General features: G+C 45.6%; 1 protein-coding gene across 1 annotated transcript in view; it reads left to right on the forward strand.

Moving 5' to 3' along the window:
* cpamd8 (C3 and PZP like alpha-2-macroglobulin domain containing 8) overlaps positions 1-15,506 on the forward strand; it is a 57,357-nt gene that overhangs the window by 811 nt on the left and 41,040 nt on the right. The window contains exons 2-20 of the mRNA XM_018728033.2: positions 1,840-1,991; positions 2,560-2,582; positions 3,839-4,004; positions 4,169-4,221; positions 5,173-5,190; positions 6,153-6,207; positions 6,434-6,547; positions 8,323-8,407; positions 8,552-8,660; positions 8,774-9,001; positions 9,132-9,302; positions 9,553-9,681; positions 9,980-10,172; positions 10,392-10,564; positions 10,707-10,856; positions 10,998-11,162; positions 11,317-11,459; positions 12,775-12,837; positions 14,137-14,368. Coding sequence (XP_018583549.1) covers positions 1,840-1,991; positions 2,560-2,582; positions 3,839-4,004; positions 4,169-4,221; positions 5,173-5,190; positions 6,153-6,207; positions 6,434-6,547; positions 8,323-8,407; positions 8,552-8,660; positions 8,774-9,001; positions 9,132-9,302; positions 9,553-9,681; positions 9,980-10,172; positions 10,392-10,564; positions 10,707-10,856; positions 10,998-11,162; positions 11,317-11,459; positions 12,775-12,837; positions 14,137-14,368 — 2,422 coding nt within the window. The remainder of the gene's footprint in view (positions 1-1,839; positions 1,992-2,559; positions 2,583-3,838; positions 4,005-4,168; positions 4,222-5,172; positions 5,191-6,152; positions 6,208-6,433; positions 6,548-8,322; positions 8,408-8,551; positions 8,661-8,773; positions 9,002-9,131; positions 9,303-9,552; positions 9,682-9,979; positions 10,173-10,391; positions 10,565-10,706; positions 10,857-10,997; positions 11,163-11,316; positions 11,460-12,774; positions 12,838-14,136; positions 14,369-15,506) is intronic.

Here is a 15,506-nt window from a genome sequence, read left to right on the forward strand (position 1 = left end):
ATGTAATTTCTTCAGCGCTACGCGTGCGCAGTGCGCGCCTGCGACGGTGCGGCGCGGTTTAGCGCAGTCTTGCGTGATGCTGAACCCCCCTTTTCATGACTTCTTAACGTGAGAAAGAGGCAGAGCTCTGTTAGTCCCTACAAATGTTCTCAGACCTCACCCAAGTGGGAGTCAGACTTGCTAGCTGGAGGGATTGGTGCGGCCTGTATGTGTGTGTGTGTGTGTGTGTGTGTGTGTGTGTGTGTGTGAGAGAGAGAGATTTTGCATGAATGGATCCCTCCTGGCTTTCTTTTCTCTCCCCCTCTGCATGCTTACCTAGGTGTTACCCTGCGCCCGCAGCGTTTGACAGCGCGCTCTCCGCTCGGCTGTTTTCCGCATATGAAGCCAGCGGTAATCCTTCACTGGTGTACACTGATTGGTTTGACTTTGGGCTCTTTGATGCTATCAGTCGCGCCGCTGTCAACGGCATGCCAGAGCTTAATCCCGAACTCTGGAGAGTTCTGCGGCGTTAATTGTGGAGAGTTAGGGGCAGCGCTGCCAAGAGTTTCACACGAGAGCGAGAGCGGCCTGCGGGGAAGGCTCCGGGCACAGTGCAAGCTTGTTTACCTTTGCTGAGGAACATCGGTCTTCCATTACCGAGCAGGTCTTCGTGCGCGCGGCCTACAGCTCGCAGCGCGTACCCGTCGCATTCTGCACGTGTCCGTGCACGAGTATGACAGACACACACACACACCTGAGGCTCAGCACCTGCAATTCGAAAGCCAGGACGAACTCCAGGGCTTCGCACCCCGAGGATCAGCATTCCCTCATGATCCTGCTGTTCTCATCGTTCCCATGTTCTAGGCGTTTTTTTTCTCAAGACCGTCAAGGATTAAATGGCTCCTGGCTCGCGGTGCCGTAATGCCAACCACCTGATCTTATGCTAAGTGAACCATGCGAGTGGGTTTGCAGATCCTCCGCCCGCTTAATTGCTTTCAGCGTCCGTGCAACGGAGCCGCGCTCCTATTGCGCGCCACTTTAAAAACTCTCGGGCTCGGCTGAGGACCTGCGGCCGTTTGTGTGAAATTGCTGAGAGCGTTGTTTTTTTGGCTTCTTAATTATTCCCAATTCTCATCATGAGCGGCAGCCTTCGGCCTTTTAGAAACAAAATATTCCTGATATTTGAGCACTATTGAGGAGTGTTGGTTTGGTGGGGATGACAAAATGGCGCTGATACGAAAGCGGATGGACGATGTGACACCGGTTTACTTTCGCGTACCTTTCTAACGCGTATGAGTATTAGTTTTACATGCCGCAGAACTCAAGTCCAGAGTGTAGCCCTGCACGCTTCCCTAAGCAATGAGCTTTAATTAGGTCTTTTGACAATGTTGACAATGGGATGACCTTTGACCTTTGACCTTACGGCATCCACCTCCCCGCACGTAGTCAAGAACAACCTTGAATCATGGTTTCTGTTTCTGGTTTGTTGAAGAAACTATATGGTATCTTCAGTGGTGCCAGACCACCCAACTCTGCTGCCCCAGAGTGCAATTAAAACCGCTCGCAGGTACTTGGGTCTTTGTTAACTCAACGAGGGAGCACCGTAAAGAAGAACCAGACATTTAAAACTATAAAACAGCAGTCATGACATGATGTCTTGAGTTAACCCACCAAAAAACTTTGCAATCTTTGTTTGCTTGTTTGGCATCTTTACAGAGCTTTATTTATTTTTCGAAAAAAATTCAATTATATCTGATCCCAAAAACATACATATAGAGGATGGCCCCGGGCAACCAGTGGGGTAAAAGTGGTACCCCCCCCCCCTTCACCCATGGTCTTTCCCTCCCTGTCCACTGGCAGAGGGTACCTGATCGCCGCCCCCTCGGTGTTCCGGGCGGGTGTCGAAGAGGCCCTGAGCATCACCATCTTTGGCACCGAGGAGGACACACGGGTGCAGGTGCAACTGTCCATGAAGGGCCAGATTGTGGCTCATAGCCACGGCACCGTGCGTGGTGAGTCTGGCTCTGACCTTTTCCCTAGAAAGCGCGCCGCCTGCGCCCTTCTGACCTCTGACCTCTGGGCTGGGGTTGCGCTGATGGCTCGGCTGGCTTTCATTAGCTCCGCGTTTGGGCTCAGGTAGTCTTTGTGAGCTCGACGTATTGCGCACAGTGGTATGTCTAATATGGCTTGAACACATGTGCTTGTCTGGTGTTTGACATCAGTTCTGTAGCTGAGGTGTGCTGTGCCTCAATATGGTATTGAATGAATAGGGACTGCAGTTCATCATCCTCGGCCCATAGCTACGGATTTTTTATCTCTCAAGAATAAGTTATTTATATTCTACTTAATCTAGTCCTTATTTTTTTGAGTAACAACGTTTTGAAAGGTTACGAGTGCAAATAGCTCTTCCAAATTCCGGTCATATCTTCAACCTGAGCAATTGGAAAGTTTTAGCAATGTTGTATTACTAACCTTTCTGCATGGATGTACTTTGGCATAAAGCAGAGTGACCTGTTTGTACTAATTAAGAACATAGTTGTAAAGACTATAAATTTGTTTTCTATGTGTATTTTATTTCAGACAAAGGTACAATCAAATTGAAGGTAAGAATTTTATATTTTCTGTATATGGCCCTATTAAAGCTGATGTTATAAAGTCAAGGAATATGTGTGCTTTTCCATTGTTATCCAGTAGCTCACACTGCATGAGATTTTTCCATTATAATTCAAAAGACTTGAGAAATGTTTTGCCTTGTGGGCCAAATATGTATATTTCCATTGCGCCTACGAAGTAGAAATAGTAGGTAGTAGGTGCATATTGGTCAGAGCCATCCCCTTCCAGTCTAAAGAGAGAGTTTTGAATTTCTCTCCTGCTGTTGTGCTTCTGAGCACTCGGAAATGTGTAAAAAAATGACCATGATGTATAAACGTGTAAATCAGGGTAACTTAAATTTTAAAAGAAATTGTAAGTAAAATGAATAAATAATAACCGTGCTTTGTGCACAATCATTTGTACAGATGCTCCTTGACAAACGATGGGGTTACGTTCCGATAAACCCATCGTAAGTGAAAAAATCGTAAAGCGTACAGTACCACCCCCACCGAATATCATAGCCGAGCCTACCTTAAATGTTCTAAGAACACTTACCATAGCCTACAGCTGGGCAAATGTAAGCAGGAGACACATATGGGCCTTTATCAGACATGATGGGATGCGAAAACTCAAAATAAAAAAACGCTTTCAACACAGTATCGGCTGCGTACATTTGCGGTTGTTTACACTCGTTGGCTAAGAGATCGCTAAGAGACTGCGAAGATGGTTGAGTGGATGCTGCGACTCGCTGCCATCGCCCAACATTGGGAGAAAGTATCGTACTGCATATCGCAAGTGCGGGAGCAGATCGAAATTCAGAATTCGAAGTACGGATTCGACCGAATGCGTATAGCTATCGTGCCATCGTAACTTCGAAAAATCGTAAGTCGAACCATCGTAACTAGAGGAGCATCAAAAACAGCCAGACACGTTAGCTTGCATACGATATATGTCCCCAACGACTATTTGCATCAGTCTGATATGCAGGAGTTGTTTGTATAGAACAGTGGTACCTACAGTAAATCCGATTCCCCCGACATTCAATATATGTGTTCTCTTTCATCGTAAAACTGTCTGATTTTGCTGAACATCTTACAGGGGCTTTCATGATCAGTTGCGTCAAATCGCTGAGTGGTAAAGAAAATAAAATTGTTAGTGGCTGGGGGTCCCAGAGGAGGGGTTGAAAATCAGCACTGTAGGGTAATTTGGGTCTGCTCGTTATTTTGTATTCTGGGGTGGATGCATTGTGTTCACATGTCTTGGTCAGGTACCCTCTGGTCTGCGAGGACAGGCCCACCTGAAGGTCTGGGGGAACCGGCACCTGACCGACGAGGGCTACATCTTCCACAACTACACCACTGTCACCGTGGACAGCAAGGGCACCGCCCTCTTCATCCAGACTGACAAGCCAGTCTACAAGCCCCGTCAGAAAGGTCTCTACTCATGATCCGAGGATCGATCGTAACCTTGCTGGACAGCTTGAAGTATAACGTCATTCAGGATTTGGGAGGACTTTTACGTTAGGTTTTAGCAGTGAGCGTGGAAAACTTTAAAAAGTGTCATGGCCTCATTGCTGACTGTCCATTCTTGGTTGCAGTGCTCATCAACGTGTATTCGGTCACTCCAGATCTGAGGCCTGCAAATGATAAGGTAAAACACACACTTCTGCCTCTAACTAAGCAGTGAATATTAGACCTTGATGGGGTGTAGACTTGTGGGATTGCACTATTTTTCAACTGCAAGGGTTGCTGGCTGTGATCTTATGATGGACTAAAGTTTTATGTACTGTGAAGTTCGGTACCTATGAGTATTTTTTGGTTTACAAGAAGAACATACTTATCTTCTATGGGTGGTGGTAGGTGTGGAAGAGGGAGAACTTTCCAGTACACAGAATAAGTGTATTTTGCTTACATTACTTCAGTAGCAGACACTCTTCTCCAAAGCAACTTCCAATAAACTCTATGTAGTGTTACCAGCCCACACACCTTATTCACTGTGGTGACTTACACTGCTAGATACACTACTTACACTGGGTCACTCATCCATACATCAGTGGAACACACTCTCTCTGTCACACAGACACTATGGATGACTTAGAGTCAACATAGCCATGGGAAGAAACCCATGCAGACATTTACATATGTTCATTTAGCAGACACTTTCCTCCAAGGGAGCATTACATCAACAGACATGGGGAGAATATGCAAACTCTACGCAGACCAAGCGGGGATCAAACCCACGTCTTGTCATACCACCCAGGCATTGTGAGACAGCAGCGCTACTCGCTGTGCCACAGTGCCACCATTTTGTACAGTGAACTTGGAGGCAGTGTCTTAAAGGAACTTTGAAAAGGGTTCTGCGTGCCCTGCATAACTGAAGGAAAAGGGAGTTAAGCTGGGAGACAGTGTGCTTATTGATGGCGAGGCTATAAAGGTTCTTCATTGGCAGAGCGCTGTGCTCATGCTCACAGATGGGCGATTGTGACAGAAGGAGGGGGTCGGAGGTTTGCCGCGCCGCTTGCTCTGAATTAATGTTTGCCTTTTTTGTCTGTGTGTGTCGTTGTGTGTGTTTGTGTGTTTTGCCCTCCCCCCCTTTTTTCAGATGGACGCTTACGTTGTGGTGAGTGGAGGTCAGCAGGACCACCCTGGGCGAGGCAACAGGGAACCGGTGGGAGGGGGGCGCAGGGGTTTGTTTTCCCACGCAGCCGGAGATTACAAGGCCGCTCACCTTGATAACAGGATGCACGGCGACCCGCCCGGGTGCTGGCATGGAGAAGATGAAAGGGAGCGGCGCCCGGCCCATTGGCCTCTCACATCCTTTCCTGAGTTCTGGAGGAGTTCCCAACTCTTCTGCAGGAGTTCCCTTCTACTCCTCTCCCACAGTGTTTTGCTTCACACACCTTGTTGATACTCACGTGTATGTGTGTGTGTGTACATACGGGAATGCTGGGCCAATCACTAAAACACTTTACCGACACACATTATTGTGGGACCTGCAGATGGGAAAGTTTGGTTAATGGCTCAGCTGATTGCTTTAAGGCAGTTGACTTTTCTCCCCTCTTGTCAGGACAAGGTTACTCCATTTATTAGGTGGTAGGATAAAAGTCAGGTTTCCCTCCCTGCTCTGCTTCACATCACTGTATTCACACATACACACATTGTCTAAACCACTTGTCCCATGCGGGGTTGTAGGGAGCAGGAGCCTAACCTGGCAACACAGGGCTTAAGGCCGGAGGGGGAGGGGACGCACCCAGGACGGGACGCCAGTCTGTCGCAAGGCACCCCATGTGGGGCTTGAACCCCAGACCCACTGGAGAGCAGGACCCGGTCCAACCCACTGCACCACCGCATCCCCCGAGCCCTGTCTTCTGTATGTCATATTTTGCTCAAGGCGCATCCCCACATATGTGTTTGAAAGCACTTTTAGTTTCACCTCCCGGTTATAGGGTGTGTTACATTGTCTACCTTGCAGGTATCATAAACACATAACGTGGCCAAAGGAAAAGGGTCTACGGTAGGAAAGATATCTGTTTTCGGTCTAGAAACTTTTAGTTTCACATGGTCTCTTTATGTTTTTTTCAGGACCCTCGTGGATCTCGAATGATCCAGTGGACGGATCTCAAACCCTTGTGTTGTGGTAATAAAAATTAGTTGACTTAAAGAATTCATAGTTGCATATTTTACCCATTTACAGTGCTGGATATCCGACTGAAATAATTGTCATGGAGTACTTTTCAGCACAGCTCCTTTTCAGATTTTACATGATGCCAACTTCTCGATATGAACTTGTGTCTGAATCCATCCACCCCTTACTACCCATTGTGAGAAATGTGAGATTTGGACACTCTTGCATGTCCTTGCAGGAATTGTGAACATGAGCTTTCCTCTCTCGGACCAGCCAATGTTTGGCGAGTGGCTGATCTTGGTGGAGATGCAGGGACACACCTACAACAAGTCCTTTGAGGTTCAGAAATACGGTGAGTTCCTCGCGTGGGGCAGTGACTGATGAGCATATTGCCACTGCACTTGAGTTTCCCGCTCTACTGAAGTTACAGTTTCTACAGCTTTGCGCCTCATTGAAACCTCAAATATTATTTAGTGGTCTCACAGGTGAGGTGATGAGAGATGTGGATGAATCAGTGGGAAGAAAATGGAAGAATATAATGGAAGAGCTCCTTTCATGTCAGTACTGCAATGGAAGAGCTCCCTTCTTGTCAGTACTGCAGTGGAAGAGTTCTCTTCTTGTCAGTATTGTAATAGGAGAGTTCTCTGTACTGTACTAGACTAATTTCCTTCTTGGCAATACTTTAAGGGAAGAGTTTTTTTCTTGTCTGTACTCAAATGGAAGAGTTTTTTTTATTTCCTCTATTCAAATATGCATTTCCACAATAAAACATACCTTGTAACTAAACACTTCGACAATTTAGTTTCTAAACATCCAACGAGAGAACTTTTACTTCATATGCCATATCTACATTTTATTACAATCCAATTAACAATCACCCACAAAACACATCCCCTTACACAAATACAACACCCTATAGCATAAATCCATCTTAACTCTAATTAACCTTTACGCAACCCAGGCCCCTCACTCCACAAACACTCCTAAATCATACAGAAGAAGGCCAGAAACAATTACAATCCAATCAAAAATGCACTGTAATGGAAGAGTTCCCTTTGTTTCTCTATTCTTACAATGGTTACCATCTCTGTAATGCAAGAGTTTCCTTCTTGTCAGTAGTACAATAGCCCTGGGCAGCATGGTGCTGTTGTCTCTCAACACCTGGGTGGTGCGAGAGCCTCTGGGTTTGATTTCATGTTCTCCGTGTGTTTGCATAGATTTCTTCTGGGTGCTCTGGTTTTCTCCCACAGTCCAAAGACATGCTTTCCAGTGAATTGGTGACTTCAGATTGCCTGTAGTGTGTGTGAGAGAGTGTTTCAGTAGTGTACGAATGACTGACTCGGTGTCAGTAGTGCATCTAGCATTGTGAGTCACCTTGAGTGAGAAGGTGTGGGGCTGATATTACTACATAGTGTTGACTGTAAGTGGCTTTGGATAAAAATGTCTGCAAAATAAGTAAATGTAGGAGAGTTCCCTTATTGTCAGTAGTGTAAGAGAATTTCCTTTTTGGCGGTACTTTAAGGGAAGAGTTCCTTTCTTGTCTTTAGATTAATGGAAGGATTCTTCTTATATTAGTTCTATAAGAGAAGAGTTCCCTTATTGTCAGTACTGTAATAGAAGAGCTCCTTCCTTGTATGTCGATGAATGGAAGTAGTCCCCTCTTGTCTCTACTGTGATGGAAGAGTTCCTTTCTTGTCAGTACTGTAATAGTCATTCCCTTTTTGTCAGTACTGTAATGGAAGAGTTCTTTTCTTGTTAGTACTGTAATAGTAGTTCCCTTGTTGTCAGTACTGTAATAGAACGTTCCTTTCTTGTCCGTCGATTAATGGAAGGGTTTCCCTTTTGTCTGTACTGTAACGCAAGAGTTTTTTTTGTGTCAGCACTGTAATGAAAGTTCCCTTATAGTCAGTACTGTAATAATAGAGTTCCTTACTGGTGTCTAGATGAATGGAAGGGTTCTTCTTTTTTCTGTACTATAACATAAGAGTTCCCTTATTGTCAGTACTGTAAGAGAACGTTGTCCTTCTTGGCTTGGAAGGATTCTCCTTTTGTCTGTGCTGTACTGGAAGAGAATGTTACTCTGTGTACTGTAACTGAAAAGTGACCACGTCCAGTTCTGTTTCACAGTGATGCCCAAGTTCGAGCTGATTATTGAACCACCTCGATACATCCGGGACCTCAACACGTGTGAACAGGCCACAGTACGTGCCAGGTCAGTAAAGGACCTACACCGTGCAGAATGTGTTAGGTAGACTTGTGGTTATTTCAAAGAAGAATTTTAGGACTATTGACTTAAATCCTGTCTGTATCCAGTTTATGGCATTCGGTTGCACAGTTTCATTCTGGTGCTTTTCAGGTACACATTTGGAAAAGCAGTAATGGGCAAACTGACAGTGAATATGACCGTAAATGGGGTCGGCTACTACCGCCATGAAGTGGGACACCCAGTGGTGAAGACTATGGAGGTGAGCTGTTTAAGTTTTGTGTGGCTGTATGTTTTCATCTGGCATGATGTTGAGGCTGCTGGGTTGACACCTGGCTGCAGTTGTATAGGGTCTCTCTGCTCTGCTGTCATCAGATCAAGGGATCTGCGACCTTTGACCTGTGTGTGAAGGATATGATGCCCCTGGATGTGGCTGACCACTTCCGGGGCACGGTGAACATATGGGTGTCGGTGAGCAGTGTCGACGGGGCTCGGCAAACAATGTTTGATGACTCAACACCTGTCCATAAGCAACTCATTGATATCAAATATTCTAAAGACACACGGAAGCAGTTCAAACCTGGCTTGCCCTACAAAGGAAAGGTAAGAAGCCTTCTCTTCTTCTTAAAGTAGCAAAGCATTTTTTTTTCAACAGATGAAGCTGCGTACTTTGCGTCATCCAAGTTAAATGTTACATTTTGGTTAATCCTTTTTCGGTCCCCTTGTCAATCAGGTGGAGGTGACCTACCCAGATGGAAGCCCAGCAGATGGGGTCACAGTGCGCATAAGGGCAGAGCTCACCCCCAAGGACAATGTGTACACCAGCGAGATGACATCCAGTAATGGCCAGGCCATTTTTGAGATTCCCTCCATCCCCACTGCTGCCCAGTATGTCTGGCTGGAGGTAAGTGGACTGCGGGAGATGGCCTTTGCATGGGTGGCTATGATGCTCAGGACATTGTGCTTTCATTTTAACCCTTGGTTTAAATCACCTGGTGTTTGGTATGTTTATGCATGGTGACAAAGACATGGCAAAGTAAAGATACGTTGTTTGCAACAGAACTGGAGATGTTTGTGTCATTGAAGTGCTGCAGTCTGTCATGCTACATGTGTCTCAGTGGAAAGTCACTCATGTGTTTGTCTTTCTGCCCTAGACCAAGGTGACAGCGATCAATGGAATTCCGGCAGGGGACCAGTACTTGCCCAGCTACCTGTCTATTAGCAGCTGGTACTCGCCCAGCAAGTGTCACATCCAGCTTCAGAGCCCTGGCACCCCCGTGCAGGTCCGTTTTCCTCGTACTTCACTTGTGGAATTATAATTAACTTACTTATATCATTAATTCACAGCCATATTCCACCCAGTCCTTGTGAAGGCTATCAATTTGACCATCAGAGACATAATGTATTTATAAATTGGCTTGTTGAGCCTTGGCATTAGTAAACAAAAGAGTCAGTTTAAATGTAGCTCTTCTGTCTTTAATTTTTGACATGTGCCAATGATTGATATAGTGCCTTGAGGGTTTCTGTCTCTGAGATGCCCAATCTGCTTTGGGTCTTACATGTGTGCCTTTCTGTGTGTAGATTGGGCAGAAGGCTCAAATTGCCTTGAAGTCCACCTGCCCGTGTAACTTCACACTCCATTATGAGATAGCCTCCCGGGGCAACATCGTCCAGTCTGGCAAACAGCTGCCCGACGTCACCAGTCATCGGGAAAAGAGGGCAACTGTCACTTTTGACAAGAACATCCACACTACGCTGCCCCCTAGTGGCTCTGGTCAGTACTAAAAGACTGCAGTACTTGGAAAAGTCTCAAGTAATTATAGTAACCGTTATTTCTGCCTTGTCATCAGATCTCGGAAATGTAGTAACATTGATCTGTGAGGGGTAAGGTAGCACGACTCCTTCCGGAATTAATTGTGTCATTTCCTTGCTTCATTTTGCTCACGTTACTCTTGTCTCTCTGGCCTTTTCTCCCGATGATCCTGACAAGCAGTGACAGTCCCCTCGACGCATGGCGAGATAGACAGCTGCGTTTCGACGCTGATGTTCACCGTCACTGCCGCCATGGCTCCGCTCAGCAGGTTGCTGGTGTACTACGTACGGGAGAACGGGGAGGGCGTGACAGACAGCTTGCAGGTCGCTGTGGAGCCCAGCTTTGAGAACCAGGTAGGTCTCAGTGTGATCGAAGCTGGAGGACTTTGAGTCATCTCAGACAGCTATGATTAAATTGGCAAACTGGTGTACGTCATGGACATCACGGATTATGAAAGTTACAGTGATGTGACTCAAAACGCCCGTCTCTCCGTAGGTGTCCATATCTCTGTCTGCTAATGAGTCAATGCCCGGAGACCCCGTGAAGTTACGGGTCACAGGTGAGAAGGGCTCCTGTGTGTGCGTGGCGACTGTGGATAAGAGCCTGTACCTCCTGAAGCCTGGTTTCCAGCTCAGCCCAGACAAGGTGAGTATTTAAGAAGGGCTCATTCCAACCTGGCATGGAACTGCATGTGTTTAGCTCACCTGCCGCGTAGTGCAGTTCTCAGGGTTGCGCTGCAGCCGATCTGTGACGTGTATGTTCTCGCGCCGGGGCTTGCCTTGGCAGGTGTTCAGGGAGCTGGCCGAGTTTGACGTGTCCGACGCCTTCGGGGTGCCCAAGGACGACGGACACTTCTGGTGGCCCGGGCTATCAGCACGGCGACGGCGGCGACGCTCGTCCGTGTTCCCCTGGCACTGGGACGTCACCAAAGATGCTCGCTTTGCCTTCACAGTCAGTTTGACTTGAACATTCCTCACTGACGTTGCGCTTCATGGGTTATGAACTTCTGAACTTTGTAGGTGGCCGCTGTTCACAACCCGTAGGCAAACTGCAGGCTGAGGGTCTTTTCCCCACTACACTGTTCCCACCTGTGTTTGTGTGCCAGGAAACGGGCCTGGTGGTGATGACAGATATGGTGAGCCTCAACCACCGGCAGAGTGAGGGCATGTACACAGACGAAGCCGTACCTGCCTTCCAGCCTCACACAGCCACCCAGATGGCCTCCATGCACTCACGTGCAGTGCCCAGGTACCAGCCACTCGAAAAAAACAGTGCTGACAATGAACACCTTCTCTACTTAACTGTTAAAAAAAAAAAAGAAAAAAAAAGTACTCTTGTTCAATTCTGTATATGGCTATTTGTGTAATATATGCTGACAAAAATAGGGGTATTGGACTGAGCGACTGTGATTCGAGTATCATATGTCTGCATCTGTACCTCTCTGTGTGTTGGTGAAATGCACTTTTGTTTACTCTGAGCTGTACGGCGCTTCGGAGAGCCGTGCCTGCCAAATGAATGAACGTAAATGCGGAACACTTTCCTGAGCCTTAGGATTAAATAACAGCATTTGGAAAGTAAGACCTCTATCATTATTACGAATCGTCAAGTGCTTAGCTTGGTAACCATGTGAACAGAAATCTTCAGTGTATTTCACGTCTTTGTTTTTCGTAGCAAAATATTGCACTGTAGCCCTTTGGTTCGTCACGTTACAGATTCATATGTTTCGTTAAAACATATTTATATTGAAATTAAACTGCCTCTCTGCCTTCTGAACACAGCTGGGACCAGAGATGTTTTGGTTTTGTTCGTAAATCTGATACATCACAGTTGAAAAAGGCGCCATAGTACAGACGTCCCTTGTTCTATCCATGGGTGTCTTTAAACGAAAAGGCTTAAAAAAATACTCGGTAATATTGATTTTTATTCACTTCAATCAAAATTCAAATGAAAACTAATTTAAAAGTACTGAAAATTAAAAATGAGTCATCTCGACAACCTACTCTCCGGTGTCGGTAGCTGACGGATTCATCTCATCAGCACGTCCAATTCTTGCTACCTTCGGGCCACATGATGTACAAACGTAATACAGATGTCTTACGGTTTATTCGCAGGTTAGGTTCTGTAACAATCCTGCATAAACAATACCTATAATACGTAAGTCTGCAGGCTTTTTAACATCTGGATTAACTTCAAGCTGCATTGAAATGAAAACTAACTTAAAAATGACTGGAGACAAAAATACACGATGTCTGCGAACTCCTATTTGTTGCCCCTTGTTAACGGACTCATCTCCTAAATATGTGTGTTGTGCGTCTTCTTGTTCCCCGTGAAATGACGCCCTCAGAATTTGAGACCTGACAAATTGTACTCATTGTATTTTCTTTTAAAAAGTTCCACTTAAGTCCTTAATTTGCACACTATATTATTGCCAGGTAAACAGGCATGTCTGTGGCGGGGATACTCTGCGAAATAAACCTTTTTTTGTGTGGTGTTTTGGAAGGCCGTGTGGGAAGGTCTATGTGTGTTCTGTCTAAGATGATGTTGACTTTGTGGTCGTCCGCAGAGCGGAGAAGCGCAGACGAACGTTCTTCCCGGAGACGTGGGTGTGGCGCTGTCTCAATGTCAGGTACTGTCGTCTCATCCCACGTAAAGGCCGCACGTCAGTTGCCCCTAGCAACCGACTCAGTGTGACCGGCAGAAACCCTGAAGACAAACCACAGTCGCCCGCTTGCTCTGCTTGGGGTGCAGTCGATGATAGGGCTGGAGTATGTGTAGGTGGCTGCCAGCCTAGGGGTTAGCCCTGCTGCATTTGGCCCCAGAAGTCACAGGTTCGAATCCCTAAATCATATCAACTCCCTTAATTCGTCTTACCCTGAATTGCTCCAGTAAAATTACCCACCTGTATAAATGGATAAATAATTGTAAGTGGCTTTAAAGACAAGTGTCAGCGAAATGAGTAAATGTGTTTATAAAGGGAGAACAGATGGAAATCCTCAACTTTGTGTCAGAGCGTTGAATATTATGAGAAATTTCCTTTGTGTGATTATTTTCATTCAATACGATTCACATATAATCCCACGACTTTCTGGCTTTTAATTTTAATCAGTCAGTTTCTAGTTTTACCATAGGCATAAGAAGGTGAAGGGTTGGGGGGCGTGACCCCTCAGTAATTTTTTGCGGACCCCCAAAACCTGACAAGTTATTACTCAACATCCATTGTTATTGTATGTGGCTTTTTCCTTTTTGGGTAGGTTTTTTTTTAAGGTAGAAGGACTTCTTTGAGATGCTCAACTGCTGAGGTGCAGAACGCACATGGTTACACCCTGGCTCTTCCCCAGTGGTGTAAGTGCTCTCATGTGTGGACATCAAAACATTATTACTGTTTGTGTGCTGCAGTCCCGATGGAGGGGAGGTGGGTGTTGGGTGGGAGCAGAGCGGGAGAGACGTCACAAAGAGGCGGAGTGATGGATGCTGCAGCAAATATTTCCTCATAATAAAATATCAGCGTTGCATTGACAGCGACCGCATTATAAGCAGAACAGAGCTTTTAAAGGGGCATTTGGTGAAGTGTCTCTTAAAATGGATTTGTGTATCTGCTGAGAAGTGATTTTTTTCTTTTTTTATTACTGCATATATAATTTTAATTGCTTTTGCATGATCATAAAGGGGAAATGCAATTTCTTGCCCATTTGTCGTCTATACATTTGCCAACTTTGTTTTGAAAATCTGGGATTTTAGTTTGTTTCGGCTTTCGTTTGCTTTGTCGATAAATTTCAGTCCTACGAGGAACATTCGGCAGTTTATGAAATCGTGGAAAACTCGGGCTGTAGGACGCGGCTTCAGCTTCAAGAGGGTATCAACCTGTGCTGGGCTGAAAAGTGATGTGTGCCGATGCGGATGTCTCGTGTACTTTTGGTGTTTGCAGTGATGTGACCGGAGTAGCGGAACTGCAGCTGGACGTCCCCGATTCCATCACCACGTGGGTGACGGAGGCGGTCGGCTTGTCACAGGAGAAGGGGCTGGGTGTGGCTCCCAGGGCGGCGCTTCGCACGTTTAAGCCGTTCTTCGTGGATTTCACCCTGCCTTACAGCGTCATACGTGGAGAACAGACCAAAGTCCCACTGACTGTCTATAATTACCTGCCCTCTTGCACAGAGGTGAGCTTGCGGAGGGAAGAAGAACAAAGAAGTGTCTGAGAGCTGGAGGGATAAGCTGGTGCAGGTTTTATAGGAAAAAAACTACGAACCTAGAGGCCTTAATACAGAGCATAAAGACTGTGTTTTGGTGAGAGACCTGCTGAGCATTTACCATGCACAGTAAGGGAAACGCTCTGTATTCACCCTGTTTTTACTGCTACAAAATCGGTGGTCATGCTCAGTAAAAGTTAGCAACTATGCAGTAATGCAAAGAATTTCTGCTCTTCACTCATTAAAATGGCATTTATTCCTACCCCAAAAGCCAGTAGTACTTATTCCAAGACAAATAGCTCCGTAACTGTGACAGGTTTGGGTTTATTCAGTGGGCCAAATAATGCAAAGTGGCCCATGTCCTTTGTTTTATACCGTCTGCTGTAGCGAGTGGAAAAATTCAGGACCAATATTACTAATTTGATGATGCACATTTTGCTGTACTTAGTGATTTCTCCACATTTTTTAAAAAAGCATTTTTTTGTTATTGCAAGTATATATAGGTACTTCCACAAGTATAATAATTTTTAGTTAATTTTAGTTAGTTAATTAAGTTAATTTAGTTAATTGTAGTCAATTAATTAATTTAGTTAATTTTAGTTAATTAGTTCATTAGTTCATTTAGTTAACTTTTAGTTAATTTTTAGTTGTGGTGATTTTGAAGCAACAATATTCAGACACCACTGTGATGTATAGTGATGTGAGGAAAAAGTACACTCCTCTTCAGTTGTGTGGTTTTAGCACTTAACCCCTAACGGTAAACACATCCTTACTGCTTCCATATCCATTAAAAATATAATTAGAACCACCTACTGACTTTCAAATATCATTTGTACAGTGCAGGGTCCCAGTGGTCTACAGCCTATCCTGGAGGCGCGGGGTGGGAGGCAGGGTACATGCTGGATGGGACATCGGCACGTCACAGGACAGTCGCACATACACACACTTTAGGGCAATTTAGGATCAGAAATTGGCGTGAAGCACATGTCTTTGGACTGTCGGAGGACAGTAGAGCGCTTGAAGGAACCCCACGCGAATCTGGGCAGAAGGTGCAAACTACACAGACTGAATGGGGGTTGGACCTACGTCCGATTGCACGCCCGTGGTG

This window comes from Scleropages formosus, chromosome 9, assembly GCF_900964775.1.
Source record: "Scleropages formosus chromosome 9, fSclFor1.1, whole genome shotgun sequence".
Taxonomy (NCBI): domain Eukaryota; kingdom Metazoa; phylum Chordata; class Actinopteri; order Osteoglossiformes; family Osteoglossidae; genus Scleropages; species Scleropages formosus.